We start from the raw sequence: 19,548 nt of genomic DNA, 5'->3' as shown, positions 1-19,548 counted from the left end.
TGATTTGATGCTCAGCTCGGAATGACTGGACAAGGAATGTTGGAGTGTGAGGAAAAGTGGTCCGCATGCGTCGTCTATATAGGCCGAGCTGCATGCACAGCACCAGTTATACACATGAATGTGATCTCTTGTTATTCAAGTAACACTAGAAGTCACGGCTGACTGCATACAGTTATACATATGCTAACAGGATATAAATAGCTAAATCGCTGCATTCATCGATTTAACTTCCTCTTTAGAATCATGGCCGGCAACAATAAGAAATGGAGGCTTTTATGGTCGGAGAGAACTTATAATTTACCCGAGGTTATTGAGAATTCTGGCATCCCAGTGCTTGTGAAGGTAGATGAAGCCATATATGAGATTAACGATGATCGATTCACACCAGGGGATTTACTGCAAATACACTGTAAGAAGACTATCACCAAAGTTGTATGTCATGTATTGGAGTCAGGTGATGGAAGTGGAACTCAACCACTAAACAAACAAAAACAGACAGGAACTTTAGCGGATGAAGATATTAGCATTCCTGTCGAGTACAAACGGCAACTGACCATTTATCGTCGTGATGCAGGACACAAGGTCTACCAAACCGTCCCTCAGCTGGTAGAGGAACGGCCAAGGTTTGCACGTGTCATCGACGCCTTCACGGACACAAAAGGGAACATTATCAGTGCTAAATCTGACATTGAACTCTGTCAGGTTGAGAAGGGAGGCGGGCTGTCGTGTGTCTGTGATGGATACACATACAAACTTAGTCTCGAACAACCGATAAAATGCCTTCTGCTGTCGGACAATACAAAGTACACTATTCAAGAGTTGATCGACACATATCCACTTCCTCAGACCGTGGAATTCTGTAAAGCAGAATCACCAAGCCAGCCTAGTACTGCTTACACAGGGGTGAAAGATCCTTCCCTTGACGGCAAATTTATTGAGATCAAAAGTGTAATGGAACAGGATGTTTACATTGGTACCCTCAATCCCTTTATGCCAGCACAAGCGTCAACCAGCAAAAAGGGCAAACGAGGTTCAGAAATTGTTGTTATGCCTTTCGATAGTGTTACCACTTCCCAGCTTGAGGTTAAAATACCACAGCAGTCGGATGATCCCAACTATGGGATGATAATGGCCAAGACATCTCCAAAGACAGATGCTGCTCTAACTGTTATCAAAGAAACTATTGACACTGTGAATTATCCTAAAGTTTTGTTTATTCCCATGAAAAAACCAACACCCCCAGTGCCCTCTAGACCACAGAAACGCACACCTGGTAATTCACAAGGAAGACCAACGGCACAGTCTAACAATAAGGGTAGGTACAGCCAGATATTGATACATTAGTAATGTACGAGCTCTGTAGATCCTACAAGTCCTAGGTGTATCACAGAGATTTGTCATGCAATATCTGTCTCAGGTTAAATGATATATAGCATAAATTGCATTTATCACATGATTTTTGAAGTGATTTAGTAAATACCCACATAATGTTTCTATACACGCATGTAATATGACCTGTTGTAACGTCATCATATAATAATGCATGACGTGACAGACTTCCTTATTATACTATATCATGACGTCACAAATGAAACAATAGATAACCAGACAAGCACAGCTGCATACTTCCAAAACGACCAGAAATATATTTGTTCACGCATTATTCGCAAAAAGTCATGATCATGTCATAATGTGGATCATAAAGTCGTTCCCATTTAATATAAAAAATTAAAAATATTTGATGAAATAATATTTATAAATAATTCTATATACAATTGAAACTCCAATGGTGACATCTCCAATTTAAATTATACATAAAACAAGATAAAGTAGTACTGATCGATACAAATTAGATTACACTAATATATCCAATAAGATATTTACTTATACCCCACAAATGAAGTTTGAGGGGTATGTTTATATATAGAAATCACACAGTCTATCTGCCTATCCATCTGACAATGATCCTTGTCAGCGCAACTTCTCCTGAACTGTTGGTATGGTTTTTAAAAAAATTAACAACTTGTTAAAGTGAACCTGCATACTATGTAGATGTGCATGGAAAAAAAAGTCAATAAAACCACTGTATAAACCTTATGAAAAACTCTTACTACACAACTAATAAGTGTTTCTTTGTGACGTTTCGATGATGGCTAATACGGTATGTACTCTGTCACCTTCATCAGACAACTGACCAGTGAAGCGTATGTACACACAGGTGTAAAATGTGCGCGAATTGTCCACAAAATCGATGCCGATTCGACTAGGCTGTAAGCGTATGTACAATAAATTCTATATATGTACCGAAATGACTCAAACACTTGGTCATATATGTGCAAGAGTCTATGAACCCCCTCATATCGATTTAGAACTGGCCTATTGGGGCGTATTCAGAATCTTAACATAGAAACAATTATTGGATGTGTTACAAGAACTTTTCATAATCCATACTTACCAACCTAAAGAAAATGTTAGAAATAACTGTATAAACATGTTAATTGGTGTATGTGATAGTATGGTGAAGCTGATGTGGCACGTACGGCGCCTTAATATGGATAACCAGTAAAGGGAATATTACATAGATTACTGAAGTGTACTTAAGAAAAAATATGTTGTATTGATTATGATTATATAATAACGCTAAGTGATACCAATTTAATGAGTAGGTAATATTGCTATAACGATAAGGTGATATTACTATAAGATGCATTGATATCTATATAATGATTGATTAGGTGATGTTACTATAAAGATTAGGCGATATAGCTATAAGATGCGGTTATATCTATATATTCAGTATTTGATTTTGCTATAATGATGAGGTGGTTTCACTATAATGAGCAGGTGATATCACTATAATGATCAGGTTGTATATCTATTATGTTAAGGTGGTTTCATTATAATGAGTATGTGATATTACTATAATGATAAGGTGGTTTCACTATAATGATTAGTTGATATTACTATAATGAGTATGTGATTAAACTATAATGATTATGTGATATTGATATAATGATTATTTAGTATTATTATATAGTTTAGGTGATTAAACTATAATGATTATGTGATATTGATATAATGATTAGGTAATATCACTTTAATGATAAGGTGGTTTCACTATAATGATTAGTTGATATTACTATAATGATTAGGTGATTAAACTATAATGATTATGTGATATTGATATAATGTTTATTTAGTATTATTATATAGATAAGGTAATTAAACTAAAATGATTATGTGATATTGATGTAATGATTATTTAGTATTATTATATAAATTAGGGGATATCACTATAATGATAACATGATATTACAATAATTATAGGTGATTTCACTAAAATGATTGGCGATATAATTTTATGATAGTGCTATTAACATATCATTTTACTGAGATCACTTAAATTGAAATTGAAGTACAATCGGGGCCCACTATGACACAGCCTAGTGTGTGCCAACATAATAACCCGCCGAAAACCGCACTACCTTTTCGCATTGATGGTTTTCCTAGGGACATACCACGTGTTCTCGTATACGAGTAATTCAATTTATACAAGATGTTATTTAAATGTTTTGTTTGCTTTCTGATCAGGATGATGATTTATTCATTTAGGCTTGTATTTGATGTTTTCTTTAGAATTGACATGTATACTGGCTCCCTCCCCTCCCCAGCCACTATTGTGAGGTAACCCGAGCTAATTTAATAATACCTTGTCTATACCTAATTTTGCTTTTCAAGATATGCAAGTTAACATCGACTAAGCCTATAAGCTCCTGTTATATCCAGGAATTAGTGCAATAACAATTTTGCGTATAAATGGAATCTAACGACCTGTCTGGTGATAAATACACGTTTGACCATGTAGTTGCTCATTATCATAATTTGATCGTTTTCAATTACTGATCAACACAGGTTAGAGCACATTCACTTCCTGAATATCATTGTAAACAATATATTCACCAGGTCAAAATTAATCAGTAGCGTAGCCGCCTTAGGCTCGAGTAGACATGTTTTGTCAAGTGTTTGTTTTTAGTTCGTGTAAATTAAAACAAAAATAAACCTTGATATGTGTTTTTTCACTAGAATAAAAGATAACCCTATTAGGCAAAATACTGAAATTTCGTTTGATTTTTTTTCGCAGTCAAAAATGATTTTGTAATACACATAAGTATGTGCAATACACCATTCAAGTTAACATTAAACAATAGTCATGCCACATAAAAAGTTTGTGGTCTGGCAAATTAAAAATATTGAAAGTTCAGAGACCCATTCTGAGGTAGTCCCTGGAAGTGGAAGTCCCGTCCTCCAAGGTTTCTCAAGGCATAGCGTGATTTCTTTATATCCATGCCCGCCCTACCAGGAGTAGGCATGCATCTTTTGATGTTGGTTGGAGGTAGGCTAGCAAATAAATACAAACATCATACCTTGTAGGTACTTATTTCCTTAAGTAATGAAGATTATTTTAGTCCGTCTTTTAAGTCAATTACTTCTAGTAGACTAATTACTGTAATGTAATCGCATGTCTTTGGTGAATATATTCACTGCTATCCAGAAAGGGAATCAGAACCTAAAAGGATGTACAGGAATAGCAAATGTCTTTAACTAAAATCTATGGCAATGCTTTTCTCTAGATCTCATGTCGTTCAATAGCATATAGCCAGGTCTTATAATCTTCTATATCTACCTGTACAGAGATAAACAACCTCAACATGCTCAACGTCTGGGGGTTTTCCGAATAAAAGGCGAAACAATTTCGACCCAAACATGTTTTCAATAATGTAAAGAGTACACTTCAATAGTTGATGAAAGATTAAACAAGTAAAGAACAAACAAAAACATTGAAAATGTCATAACACATTTTTAAAAATCCTTCTTTCCCTATCATTAAGGTTTTTATGCTAAATACATGTTACAGGTCTAGTAATTGGCAGGGAATTGTATAATTGTTTTCTTTGCTGCGGACAATAGCAGTTTCACTCTTAATTATTGAGTAAGTGAAATATGTAACATTTGATTTTAACTGTACATCACAACAGTGCTGTAAATGAATGTCTTTAACTAGATAAAGTATTTTCATTCCATTACACTCCAGTAAGTTTTCCGTTTCAACCTTCCACTTATTATTCGCAATATTAAGTTTAGGATTATTGACTATAAATGATGTTTGATTCATTATTACATCATTATTGTCCACCTATATATTATACAGTTGTAAACTTGTTTAAAGGGAAATGTGTATACTAGCATGACTCATTGATAAGATGCATATACTCATCTAGCTGAACATAGAAACACGCCCTGTAAAACTCTTCTCTAGGTGATTGGAGATTGGTTGAGTAAGAAAACAAAAGCGTATTCTGAGTAAGCTACAGCCGTCGCAATATTCTGAAGAAACATGTGTTTAACACGATCCTGGTATGGTATACTTCATTTTACATGTTCTCTAAACCTTTGATTATTCTGCTGTTGTCTAGAAATGTTGCCTCACACAATGCATATGAATCTTCTCAACTAACTGACAAAAATAGACACTTAGAATTTTATTTAAAATACACCTTCATATACCAAGTAAGTTAATAATGAAAGCTATTCTTTTCAAGGAAGGTTACAAAAAATCATTAAGCACTATAGTTGATCATCTTGCTAATAAATCAGTCTTTTTATATTTTTATCACCTATATATACTATACTATTGCTTTACCAAGAATGAAAAATAAATGTTTACCACAAAGTGTTTCTTATTTCCTAGTGCAGGGTCTCTGGAATACTACTTCTTCATGTGTAAAACAGTATCCAACACTCAAAATTTGAAAATAGGAAGCTTCTTACTTATTACAAGTAAATAATACCCACATGTGTCTGTCTATCATACTCTGTTGTATATTGTTTTAAATTATATTTAACGTTTGTGTGTACATTAATGATAATAATATAAAACATTTGATATAGCGCCCTATTTTGCTAATATAAGCCACTCTAAATTAATACAATGAGCATATACATTAATCAATATAATTTTGAGGAATCCGCTCTCTCAAGAAAGAAAGATTTTTTTTTATTTTTCCTTTTTCAGAAAATGGATTATTTTTTGTTAAATTTGTGGGACGACCTATAGATCCATAAGTATAAAATGCGAAATCTTACAGCTGTTTAATTACTATCAAAGGGGTATCAGGAATGTGCGTTGACATAAGCGAAGTTGGACACTTAATCGTTCTTCAGGATAACGGATATTTTTCTGACTTAGCTGTCCGTGGGGATAGGGGAGGAAAGTCATATAAACAATTTAACAAAAACAAAATGGTAGAGATATGTTCCCATCTTCGAAAGATTCCTAATACAATTAGTACGCCCATCGGATGTAATCATAGTCCTTCACCATAAGCCAAAGCTATGAACAAAAGATTTGAGCAGAATCTGTCTTTTTGATATTTATTAATGATCGAGTAAAAGATCCCAATGGGTGTACAATCCGGAAAAATATCATTATCTTCCTAGTTGATTCGATACCGAGCTTGGGGTGACAAGTGTGGCTGTATAATATTACTCCCTCTCTTTCAGGTTCAAGTTTCTGCTGCACAAGCATTAATCATCCTCATCATCTCTCGACATTGATCACTGTCCTTATTCGATAATTGTTAGGGGCTGCGGTGGCCAAGTGGTTAAGGCGTCTGACATTCTGCTACCACTAGCCCTCCACCACTGGGTCGCGTGTTCGAGACCTACGTGGGGCAGTCGCCAGGTACTGACCGTAGGTCGGTGGGTTTTCTCCGAGAACTCTGGCTTACCTTCACCACCAAAACTTGACACGTCCTTAAATGACCATAGCTGTTAATAGGACGTAAAACACAAACAAACAAACAAAATATCTTAATTTTTAAATATGTTTGGTGGGTGGGTGGTGAAGTATCAACTAAGAGGAGACCTCATGGAAATGACCTTGGTGCCTAGGATACAATAAAGTAGTTTAGGTCAGATGTCATGGATATAAGTAACATAGAACTAGTGGTTAGCGCCTGACAATGCACCGCCTGCAAATTCCTCAAAATTGTATTGATTATTGTACATGCTGATTGTATTTAATTGTATATCAATGTACAGTAAAGGCTTATCATTAGCTAGATAAGGCGCTATATCCAATGTTGTATTTAATTATTATTAATAGCAGCAAGGTCCCCTTCAAATTAGAATAAATATATTTCAAACAATGTCCTTGCTTGTCGTTCTTGCTCAGTGTAAAACGAATATCTAAAATCTAACTTCAAATCACTGTAACTTATCTTTGTGTTACCGCCTGTATGCGAAATCCTTCAACAATTAAGCATCCACATTCGTTCCGGTGAATTGCTTGTTAAATTATTAGAATTCTATATTTCTCACTTTAAAAGGGAATACTTGTCTAACCTCACTGTAAACTTCAGAGAGTAAAGTTTTTCGTTATTCTGAATAACATTTTAACTTTTCCCCTAAAATATAGTAACGTTCGTGCAGCATCAGTTACCTATTATGTTGTTGTGTATTGTATTCGTTATGATATGAAACATGTGTGTTGTATTGTTAAAACATTTTTTTTCTATAGAAAAGAAACAATGTACAAGTTTAAATTTTGCTTTTTACATTTTGGTCATATAACTCATCCTGCTCACACTTTTCATGCCACGAAAAGGAAGGGCCTGGAAATCAAACATTCAGTCACTGTTCAGTGCCTCAATGGAAATATTTGATCTGTTTGCGATATCCTCAGTAGTATAAGCATATAAATTGTGAAAATATGAATTTAGAAAACGCATGCAGTTTATCTTGTTTGAAATTAAAATGATAATAAAATAACAAATGTTGTCGTCGGTCCTTGTATACTGTCACTGAGGTTGACTTATGTAGTTGAACATCTAAAATTTCCTATGTTAAATCGTGCAGCGATAGGGACAATCTTGAAAATTGTACTCCCAGGAAAAATAAACAAAGAAAAGGCGAAGCGTTTGTTTGCGCATTCATTGTCATACTCAGGAATTTCTAGACAAAATCTATTGTATACAGAATACGTCGCGATGATTATGTTATTGCTCTCGTTACTTATTATTGGGCTAACATCCATTTAGGTCAAACAGTTAAGTACTTGCTTTTGGAGTTAAGTAATATATCCGGGTCGACTTTTGTATCAACCTTTTTACAACGGTCACACTTAGTAGTACTTTCCCTCGCCATCAACCGACCACTGTAAATGGAATTTATTCTTGAGCTGTTGAAAGAATTACTCATTTAAGATATGTTACGCATAGCCAATTAGATAACATTATATAGGGTTTTATAGACATCATTGCTTCTTTCGCTTTATTCAAGAACACTTTCAGACCTGATTTTTAGTTCCAATGATTATTCCAAAATTAACGAAATGTGATATTGGGATGCAAAATGTGTTTGTTTGACTTTCAGAATCGATTTATCAAAATTTAAACATGTTTCCTTGCCACGTTTTAGTGAATATTTGATGAAAAACAAATATTTCATTGAAGGACCAGATGATGATGACGATGATAGTGATTATGAGCCCATTGCTCCGCCACCGAATCCGCCCAAGCCCGGTAAGATACTCAAAGTAGATAAGATACTGTTTAGACCAAATGAAAATTATTTTTTATGCTGGTTATGAAGTTTCCAATTTTGTCTACTATTTTATGACTACAATATTCTATTTTTCCATTCATTATTCAATGCCATACTGAATTTCATACTCCTACTGTTTCATTTATTCAAAAACGGTAGTTTTACAGTGTCCAATATTTATTCCGTACAGTCTAATGAAATGATGTTATTAAGTATCGTTCTGCTAATCTCAGCCCTTTTTTCTTATTAGCAGGAAAAACTGCTTTTATTTTCTTTTATAGCAAAATTTATCAATTTTCCGTTGATACTACACTAAGGATGAAAAAAGGGTCAAAGGTATGAAAAAAAGAACTAAATTGTAATGTGTTACGTGCCGTAAAGCATTCAATCTACCTAATGTCACGTATGCCACAGTGGGCCCTTGGAACATAACGATATTTCTTTGGGCACGCTTCTTCTGCTATTATGATATTTGCATACCAATTATCAATGAAATGAAAGCACGTGGATTGTGTAAACATTACCTCTGTCCCTGTCGAACACGTAGTATTATGTAAACTTTACTCTGTTCCAGTCGAACAATTAATCGTCATTCGTTCGATTCTGCTCTCGTGACATCACATGAATTCACTTATGCATTATGATAACATAAACATGGCTTCAATCCTGCGCGCGGTGAGATAAGTAGCAGTCGGGAAACGATATCGCAAACTTAAAATTGACAGAAATTTAAGCTATTGCGATTTTTCTTCTTTTCATACCTATTTACTAACATTCATGAAATTGTATGATTTAAATTTTAACTGCAGAATTTCCCGACAGATTGCGACTCGGTTACTTAAATGGTTTTCAGGCAATCTGAAATAACAATATCTATTAAACAATGAGTTTTTGAATGAAACAGTACTACTAACATGCCATTTTGTGTCGTTTCAATAATTGCAGGTCCCAGCAAACTAAAGGCGCCAGTTCTACCAGTAAGTTACTTTGAGACTGGATCGTTATTTGAAATGTTATATTTAAAGTAGCACGGTAAAATAACATGTAAATAAACCTAAAGCGGCATGCTGACCGATTTACTGAACTCCTTACAAATAGAAGTGAATTATATATGTCCAGCTATACACCTTGTCCCAGCGTATAATCACTCAAAATAAAAAGTAAGGAAGCATCTATTACAAAAGACGGTAAGTTAGTGCAGAAAGTCAAACGTAGTTTACATTTCAACTGCAGAGTTTCAATTATTTCGGAAAAAATCTTATGCCTATTCAACTCCTGAATCTTTCGAATATATAATTAATGTGAAGTTATATCTTTGTCCACAGAAAACGAAGAAAAGCAGAAGCAAGTCTCTCCCAAGCAAGGATGAGGTTAACGATCCGTCTTTATACTCTTCACAGCCACAAGGTATTCATCACACCAGATAGGTTATACATTTTTTTTTCATATTTCTGTACGTTAACTATAATATTTTATTTATATCGGGAAACAGAACACATGCAGCATGACTTGAATATCTAAGGGACAGACCAATATCAAAAACAAGAACATAAAAAAGAAATATTGATATTTGCAATGAACAAATTTAAAGTAATATAGAAAGTAATCTTACGGAAGAAAAAGGTAAATTATTGGATAATTTCGCCAACTTATTAATTCCTACTTGGTTCGCAGTTATAAAAGTATATGTGTATTTCTTTTACAGGACTTAAATATGAAGATGAAGATGACCACCCATACGATGAAATAACGGACGAGGAAAGGTCGTCATTACGAGGTGACACATAATTTCAACATGGCTAACCTTTGCATGCACTTATCCTCGATACTCCAGAGGTTAAGCTCAATTACGCTTTCTGCACCCATAGATTATTTCGTGAAAACATCGCGACTCGGTGTGCGCCACCCTGTGGATGATACAAGCAGACTATTGTATACCAGGACATTTCCGCTGCAGTTTAATTTTCGCTGTGCTCGCCCTCCTCAGTTAGAGCGAATTTGTCATTACAGCGAACATTTGTAAACAACATAATATACATAGTAATAAAATGAGAAGAGCGAATTTAATATTGAGTGAAAATGGATGTTATTGCCGAAGGGCGAAACTTTGACTTGGCGAAAATTTTCCGGTATACAGTAGTTTGATCATGTGATGTACATTTGATCCAGCGGCAAGCATAACGATGAAATTGTCCGGCTTTATAGCATGTCGGTCCTTTGTAAACTTCAAACGACAAGTAACAGGTAGCCACGTGCCTTTAATTTTACCATGACATGATTTCCAGGGGTGCAGAAAGCGTAAGTGAGCGTAACACCTGGAATAACGATGATGAGTTATTATTTTTTTTATTTGTTCTACCTGTCGTGATGTGACCGAAATAGTACATGATTAAATCAATGTTTTATACTCAAGAATTGAGCATAGGTGGTGACTGATGCAAACAGATGTGAAGATGGCGATTAATCGTTAGTCTTCTCTCGGTGTAGGAAATATAGGCTTGAGAAAAGGTAGCTGGTGGTTCTAGTTTTTCAAGTTTTTTTAGTGAGTATTCACAACTATTTACTTCAATCAATTTCTTTTCATAAGTATGAAAAACTTTCTGCAACAGTTTCCTGTTGATAATGCAACATTGTAATGCGAAGAGGAGTGTTATACATTTTAATATTCATATTTCGACAGGTCGAAGACCCAAGTCTGAGTCCGATTCAGTAGAAAGCACCTTATCCAAAGTACCATTGGTAACCACTATATTGCTTTAGCACTCAAACTTCGATTACATTTTGAGTTCATGTAAGCTTTTAGGGGCTGTGATAGAAATTTAAGTTAAAATGCATAAAAATTGTTTACTATCACACAATAAATAAGATAATAGTCTTTACAAACGATATAATTCAAACAAATCAATTCCAAGAAATATGACTATGTTCATAGCACTATGCGGTAAAAGCCTTTTGCAAATATTAAACTGTATAAATATATGAATATGAGAGTGGATGTAAGACCATTTAAATGTGGAAGTATATTTAGCCTTCCAAGTCAAAATCTGTTATCCATTTTCATACAGATATAATCAATAGATAAAGCAGTAAAAGCAACAGTGAGGGAAAATAATTTGGAAAAAATGTCGATGTAGTGTTTTAACTATCAAGAAATGGACAGTTCGCAGTATTTGCGATATATGCAAATAATATGTAATATATAGCCTAAAGTGTCTGACAACATGGCAATCTTGCATATAACTATGATAGTATCGTCAGTAGCAACAAACAGCATACTTCTACCAAATAATAATTTAATTATTTCAGATGGTAAGAGAGAGTTTATTGAAAGTGCAAACTGAGTTCAGGAACTTTTGGAAGAACAAAATCACCAATTCAGTAAGCGATGATGACCAACCATCGTCAGAGAAAAGGCCAGGGAAGGTGCAGAGGTCGCAATCAAGTAGCTTTGATAACAAGACTGCACATGTGAATTATAAACAACACGTGAAACCGCCCGTGCAAGGTATGAAATCAAAACCTCTCAGTAGTTTTACTAACGTAGTGTTATTGTACTGATGCATTGATCAGCCATGATAGGATGTGGACACTTACATCACAAAAGTGTGTAACACTTTTGACTGGACCTTGCATTTTGTTACAAGAATGAACTCCGAATATTTAAGCGCCATTTCATGTTATGATGACTTTATATCAATACAAATCGTCTTCGTCCTTCGATGTTTGGTCCGATTTTTTAATAAGAAAATTGACCATATTTTCGAATAATCTTGAGCATTACCAGGATATCAACACAATATCTAACATGCAATTTTAAGAATAAATGTTTACGATGAATAAAAACCATGACTAAACATTTTTTTTCTGACGTCAAAGTACACTCACAAACATCCACTCGTGTGCGCACACTCGATGTTTACGTCTGTGATAAAATTGAGTGTTGTCTCCGACGTCATATTAAGACATATGTTCCTCGCACCTCAGACAGGATTACCCCGCCTAATATCCCGTACAAGATTTTGTTTATGTCGTCCGATCTGTGTCACACCTTTCCGCCACATCTTGCGAAATGATCACAAGGCAATGTATTCATCCGCGCGCTAACTCTCAAAATTGATAATATGCATTATAGATATAATGTTTGGTCGTAACATTTATTGTTTTGTTGTTGTTAGATTGATGATGTTGTAGATAATATATAATGTACAATGTGAAATACGTTTTCTTCTTTGTAAGGGCGGACTACATTGTTTACCCTGAAGCATTCAAACGTAGCTTTAGTAGTGAAGATGCCATATTAATGTGAAGGTCCGGACGGATTACTTGTAGAATAGAGAGAAATTGAATAGTTTTTCGAACTGAAAGGTACGAGAAAAAAAATCGGTTACCTGTAACTGAGCGACATCGAGTTATCTCGGTTTCGCGCTAAGCATCCGTAACATTCAAACATCGGCTTACACCTCGATTAGGAAAATGTAACGGAATCGTAGGCTTCGACTGAGATAACCCGATTTACATCAGTAACAAGTTATTGAGTTCATTAATGTCTTCGTTGATACCTACAGTGTCACGTTACAGGCTGGACATACACGTTGATGTAGGCGTCCTTGTACTCAACATTGTCGTTGCGTTTCTAGTTCATCAGCGTTCTCCTTGATAAATAACACTGATCTAACTACGTCTTACATCAACATGTAGTTGCCTCTTTTATTACGCTTAACGAAAGAAATGACCTGTTAATAAACAAAGCCATATTAATAACCAACATATTCAGAAAAAAAGCATTAACTATTCCTACTAAATTTTCAGAAATAAACATTAACTATCTTCGAAATCATTTCTATTTAATATAATCAGTGAAAATTATTACAACCTGCTCTTAAACAAGGATTCACTATCGCCATAATTTATTTTAAAAGAAGCATTAAATATTTACATATTTTGACCGCGTTTCAAATCTTATTTTTTTTATTATTTCTCCATATAATAAACATACGCATGTGCCACAGAAATAAAAAGTAATGCTTTAACATCTATGTGGGGTTGGGGGTTAGGTTGGGGATTGGGGGTTGGGGTTCATATGATTGAAGTTGACGATCGATATAACACGTTTCCTTAAACTAAACTAAATTATATCTCTATCTAGATCCTGGACCATCAGACGCTGATGAACAAACTAAACATGGAATCGCGTCAAAGGTATGAGACATATTAATATGTATCATTATTTAGTATATGAAAGGTATGTATTGTATGTAAGGAATGTCTAACGTGTATGTTATGTTATGTTTAGTATGTGTGGATTGCAGGTATGGTATGTTATGTTTAATATGTTTGGATTGTATGTAAGGTATGGCTAACATGTATGGTATGATATGTTTGGTTTGTGTGGATTGTATGGAAGGTAGGTCTAACATGTATGGTATTTTATGTTTGGTTTGTGTGGATTATATGTAAGGTATGTCTAGCATGTATGGTATGTGTGATTTGTTTGTATTGTTTGTAAGGTAGGTCTAACATGTATGGGATGTTATGTTTAGTATGTATGGATTGCAGGTATGGTATGTTATGTTTAATATGTTTGGATTGTATGTGAGGTATGTCTAACATGTACGGTATGTGGATTGTATGTAAGGTATGGCTAACATGTATGGTATGATATGTTTGGTTTGTGTGGATTGTATGGAAGGTAGGTCTAACATGTATGGTATTTTATGTTTGGTTTGTGTGGATTGTAAGCAAGGTATGTCTAACATGTGTGGTATGTTATGTTTGGTTTGTGTGGATTATATGTAAGGTATGTCTAGCATGTATGGTATGTGTGGTTTGGGTGTATTGTATCTAAGGTATGTCTAACATCTATGGTCTGTGTGGTTTGTGTGTATTGGTTGTAAGGTATGTCTAACCTGTATGGGATGTTATGTTTAGTATGTATGGATTGCAGGTATGGTATGTTATGTTTATTATGGGTGGATTGTATGTAAGGTGTGTCTAACATGTATGGTATGTCATGTTTAGTATGTGTGGGTTGTATGTAAGGTATGTGTAACATGTATGGTATGTGTGATTTGTTTGTATTGTTTGTAAGGTATGTCTTACATACAATCCACACATTCTAAACATAACATGTATGGTATGTGTGGTATGTGTGTATTGTGTGTAAGGTATGTATAACATGTATGGTATGTCATGTTAAGTATGTGTGGCTTGTATGTCAGGTATGTCTAACGTATGTATTGTATGTAAGGAATGTCTAACGTGTATGTTATGCTATGTTTAGTATGTGTGGGTTGCATGTATGGTATGTTATGCTTAGTATGGGTGTATTGTATGTAAGGTATGTGTAACATGTATGGTATGTCATGTTTAGTATGTGTGGGTTGTATGTAAGGTATGTCCAACATGTATGGTATGGTATGTTAAGTATGTGTGGTTTGTATGTAAGGTATGTCCAACATGTATGGTATGGTATGTTAAGTACGTGTGGATTGTATGTAAGGTTTGTCTAACATGTATGGTATGATATGTTTGGTTTGTGTGGATGAGACATATTAATATGTATCATTATTTAGTATATGAAAGGTATGTATTGTATGTAAGGAATGTCTAACGTGTATGTTATGCTATGTTTAGTATGTGTGGGTTGTATGTAAGGTATGTCCAACATGTATGGTATGGTATGTTGAGTATGTGTGGATTGTAGGGGGGGTATGTCTAACATGTAAGGTATGGTATGTTAAGTATGTGCGGATTGTATGTAAGGTATGGCTAACATGTATGGTATGATATGTTTGGTTTGTGTGGATTATATGTAAGGTATGTCTAGCATGTATGGTATGTTATGCTTAGTATGGGTGTATTGTATGTAAGGGATGTCTAACATGTATGGAATGTTATGTTTGGTTTGTGTGGATTTGTATGTAAGGTATGTGTAACATGTATGGTATGTCATGTTAAGTATGTGTTGGTTGTATGTAAGGTATGTCCAACATGTATGGTATGGTATGTTGAGTATGTGTGGATTGTAGGGGGGGTATGTCTAACATGTATGGAATGTTATGTTTGGTTTGTGTGGATGAGACATATTAATATGTATCATTATTTAGTATATGAAAGGTATGTATTGTATGTAAGGCATGTCTAACATGTATGGAATGTGTGGTTTGTGTGTATTGTTTGTAAGGTATGTCTAACATGTATGTTATGTTATGTTTAGTATGTGTGGATTGCATGTATGGTATGTTATGTTTAATATGTTTGGATTGTATGTAAGGTATGTCTAACATGTATGGTATGTTATGTTTAGTATGTGTGGATTGCATGTATGGTATGTTATGTTTAATATGTTTGCATTGTATGTAAGGTATGTCTAACATGTATGGTAGGTGTGGTTTGTGTGTATTGTTTGTAAGGTATGTCTAACATGTATGGTATGTGTGGTTTGTGTGTATTGTTTGTAAGGTATGTCTAACATGTAGGTTATGTTATGTTTAGTATGTGTGGATTGGATGTATGGTATGTTATGTTTAATATGTTTGCATTGTATGTAAGGTATGTCTAACATGTATGGTATGTGTGGTTTGTGTGTATTGTTTGTAACGTATGTCTAACATGTATGTTATGTTATGTTTAGTATGGGTGGATTGCATGTATGGTATGTTATGTTTAATATGTTTGCATTGTATGTAAGGTATGTCTAACATGTATGGTGTGTTATGTTTAGTATGTTTGGATTGTATGTAAGGTATGTCTAACATATATGGTATACTATGTATATTCTTGCATACTAGACCGAGATATCCGCATTTCTGGCGGTGCTGGAAAATTCTATCCGACCCACGGGTCTAGATCGCTTACACGCGCAGACAGGCGGGGAAATAATAGTGACCTATCGGGGGCACGCTATTGTTCGTGACGTCATTTTTGACGTTTTGAGGTCAGTCAGGGTCATTGACGTCACTAGCAATTGACATCCGGGCTTCATATGCAAATGAGAAATGTGCAGACATTTTACAACTTTACTAAAAGAGCAGCTGTTTTTACGGGTTTTAAGTAATAAGCAATAAAATCCATCCCTGATGTGAGGTAAGGATAAGGTTATTCAAATCCTCGGGATAAAATATTGAGCAAAAGACCCTCGGCAAAGCCTAGGGTCTCCTGCTCAATATTTTATCCCTTTGGTTTGAATAACCTTATTCATACCTCACACCAGGGATGGATTATATTAGACTATGTGGATTGTATGTAAGGTATGTGTAAAATGTTTGGTATGTTATGTTTGGTTTGTGTGTATTGTATGTAAGGTATTTTAAACATGTAGGGTTTGTTATTGTTAGTATGTGTGATTAGTATTGCACAAATAGTATATACAGTATTTACATAACACGTAAGGTATGAAGAGCTTGCCAATGGTTCATGGAAATTGTTTCCGAGTACGGAAGGAGGAATAATGTATTCCAATTGGAAACTATGGTTTTCTAAATATGTTATATTAACGTTGTCGGAGAAAAAAGTTCCCTTAACTCGTAACAGTAAATTATCATGTTTACGATCTGAAAATTAAATAACTCGAGTTAGCAAACCATGATAACCATCCATCACTTTTTCGGGAACCCATTAATCACTTTCTATTCATTGAATCCAATCATCATCTTTAAAATTAACAATTTCGCTCTTGTAATTTTTTACATGCTCTCTTTATTAATGGAATTTACATTGTTGAACTAGAAATACTTGACACAAATAGCATATATTCCATATATAAATAAAGATCAAGTGTTCATATTTGATGTACATTGATACTAGTTAATGTTTTAATTATTTTTACAGTGCATTATATCTGCAATCATATTTAGTCTATTTTACATCATTTTGTAAGACAGAAAATAAGTGTCTAAAATCAGGATCAAATCCGGAACTAAATATGTCGTGTTTATATTTAAACTTGACTTGTTACTGTGATTATTGGTGTATATGCATCTTGGTAATAACACAAGGTTTTTGATTTGGTTCTTGCCTGTTAATCTGGCATTATATTTTTTGTTTATTTTAAAGACCGGGAAAAAAATTGCGGACATTTGGAAGAAGATGAAAAAACCTGACGTCAAAGAAATGCAACCCCCAAAATTTTCTACTCTAGATACGAGTGATCTTGCTGATTATCTACGCAGGTGCAATCTAAACGCTATGGCCGACTGTGTTGAAGAAGAACAACTGAATGGAAGTTTTTTCCTCGATACAACCGATGAGGACCTTAAAAGCATATTCGGACTTAACCAAATACAGATTATGAAATTTAAGAAAATGCGAGACGAAGGTTGGGAGCCGAATAAGTAGCAAGCCGTTTATTGTCACCATTGAGTCATTTGTTTTAATAACTTTTTTTTAAAGAACGATTTTTCATCTTTGTAAATATATACATTAATTTTAAGTCTTCCAATACGTTGTGACTGTCTAATTTTGTGACGTCCACCATCCTCGATACTCCAGGGGTCACGCTCACGTACGCTCTCTGCACCCCAGGAATTTGTCATAGGAAAAAGGCGCAAAGATAACTTTTTGATTAGTCTCAGGTATTTTTTGACCGATCGCAAGGCTATCAGGGGCTACTCAATCAACCCTATAAGCTAACTATATACAATACTACAAAAACAAATGTGTACTGACGTGTAGCCTCTTAAGCAAAGAAAGAGGCCACAAGGAAAAAGAATATATTCTGAGCAATATATTTTTAGTAGGCCAGACAACTCTTCAGCGATTCAAGACAGGTCAAGACAGGCCAAATGTAAATATCTAGTGAAATGTTCTTGAGCGATTCAAGACAGTATACATGTAGATATCTAGAGCAAACCCTTGAGCGATTCAAGAGCTGCATATAAAATACTCATATATATAAGTAGTAAAGAAAGCTTTTAAGCGATTTAAAAGCAGAGAGCTAAATTTGCCTTGAGCGATTCAAGAGAGGCCTGTCCTTTGAAGATTACAGGAACGACACCCGATTTCAAAATCAGCCAATCTGTTTATGTACAACACAGGATCAAATTAGTTGTATCGTCTTCCATCGAAACGTCGCGAAGACAGAGCCTTCAATTTTGTCATGCATGACAAATTCCAGGGGTGCAGAGAGCATAAGTGAGCGTAACTCCTGGAGTATAGAGGATAGACATCCACATGGCAGTTCATGAGGTCATTAGTGTCGCTTGAATAGCTTTAGAGGTGATGTTTTTGTATATAGCAGTGCTATATGAAACTGATGTGGGTTTGAATAACCCCTCTTTTTATAGGTGGCTAAGTTATCAATAAATAATAATAAAACATATATCCCAAATATTGTACATTGACAATATTGAAAAATGGATAAAGCTATTTGATTGGTTCCATATATACAATCTTGAACGAGATTTGATTGGTTCCATGTATAAAATCTTGAACAATCGGTAGGCTGAGGCCGGTTCCTTGAAGATTACAGAACATCTACACTCAAATCAAAGCATGTCGGTTTTACCGTTTCGTTACTGTACGACTTTCCCTGTGGTCTTAATCAAACAGTTTAATTGTGGCATCCGCGGGGTGTTGCCTAAAAGGTTTATTCATCAGCACTTAGCACCGAAATGAGTTTCTAATAATCGATAAACGGAGGTTGCGTTTCTGTGTCTTCATAGTAAGGAAGAAAAAGAAAAAGAATCAGATTTACTTATTGGAAGGGGTTATATTTTGCTTCCTATCTTAGCGGTTATCATTATGACAATGGTTACGAAATGAATCAATATTATCCCAAGTATGATATTTTGTTGTCGCTTCTTTCATGGCTAAATTTACTTATGTTTCTCGTTTTAGTTCTTTATACAACTTAAAATGTGATGTACCTGTTCTTTCTTATTTGACCAGTTTTAATGCTAACGATTTCTAGCTTGACTGAATCTGACAAAACGGTTTCCTTTCTCC

At 34.7% G+C, this 19,548-nt stretch overlaps 1 protein-coding gene across 2 annotated transcripts; it reads left to right on the top strand.

Moving 5' to 3' along the window:
* The first annotated feature begins 207 nt into the window (after positions 1–207).
* LOC110452841 lies at positions 208–18,310 on the top strand. 2 transcript variants are annotated; one of them, XM_021501551.1, is made up of 9 exons: positions 208–1,315; positions 8,520–8,582; positions 9,550–9,581; positions 9,930–10,011; positions 10,310–10,381; positions 11,285–11,343; positions 11,911–12,109; positions 13,751–13,803; positions 17,659–18,310. In XM_021501551.1, exons 1-9 carry the CDS (start codon positions 244–246, stop codon positions 17,938–17,940), a joined length of 1,914 nt encoding a protein of 637 aa, XP_021357226.1. In that variant the 5' UTR covers positions 208–243; the 3' UTR covers positions 17,941–18,310. The 2 variants fall into 2 exon arrangements, with proteins under 2 accessions (XP_021357226.1, XP_021357225.1); XM_021501550.1 differs by having other exon boundaries at positions 8,514–8,582.
* The last annotated feature ends 1,238 nt before the right edge of the window (positions 18,311–19,548 follow it).

Source organism: Mizuhopecten yessoensis, unplaced genomic scaffold (genome assembly GCF_002113885.1).
Source record: "Mizuhopecten yessoensis strain PY_sf001 unplaced genomic scaffold, ASM211388v2 scaffold6913, whole genome shotgun sequence".
In the NCBI taxonomy this organism is placed as follows: domain Eukaryota; kingdom Metazoa; phylum Mollusca; class Bivalvia; order Pectinida; family Pectinidae; genus Mizuhopecten; species Mizuhopecten yessoensis.
This window is presented reverse-complemented; position numbering and strand designations above follow the sequence as displayed.

Coding starts and splice junctions, on each gene's coding strand:
- LOC110452841 (XM_021501550.1), top strand. CDS start 244: ATGGCCGGCAACAATAAGAAATGGAGGCTTTTATGGTCGGAGAGAACT. Junction 9,582..9,929: donor TAAAGGCGCCAGTTCTACCA/GTAAGTTACTTT, acceptor CTTTGTCCACAG/AAAACGAAGAAAAGCAGAAG. Junction 11,344..11,910: donor CCTTATCCAAAGTACCATTG/GTAACCACTATA, acceptor TAATTATTTCAG/ATGGTAAGAGAGAGTTTATT.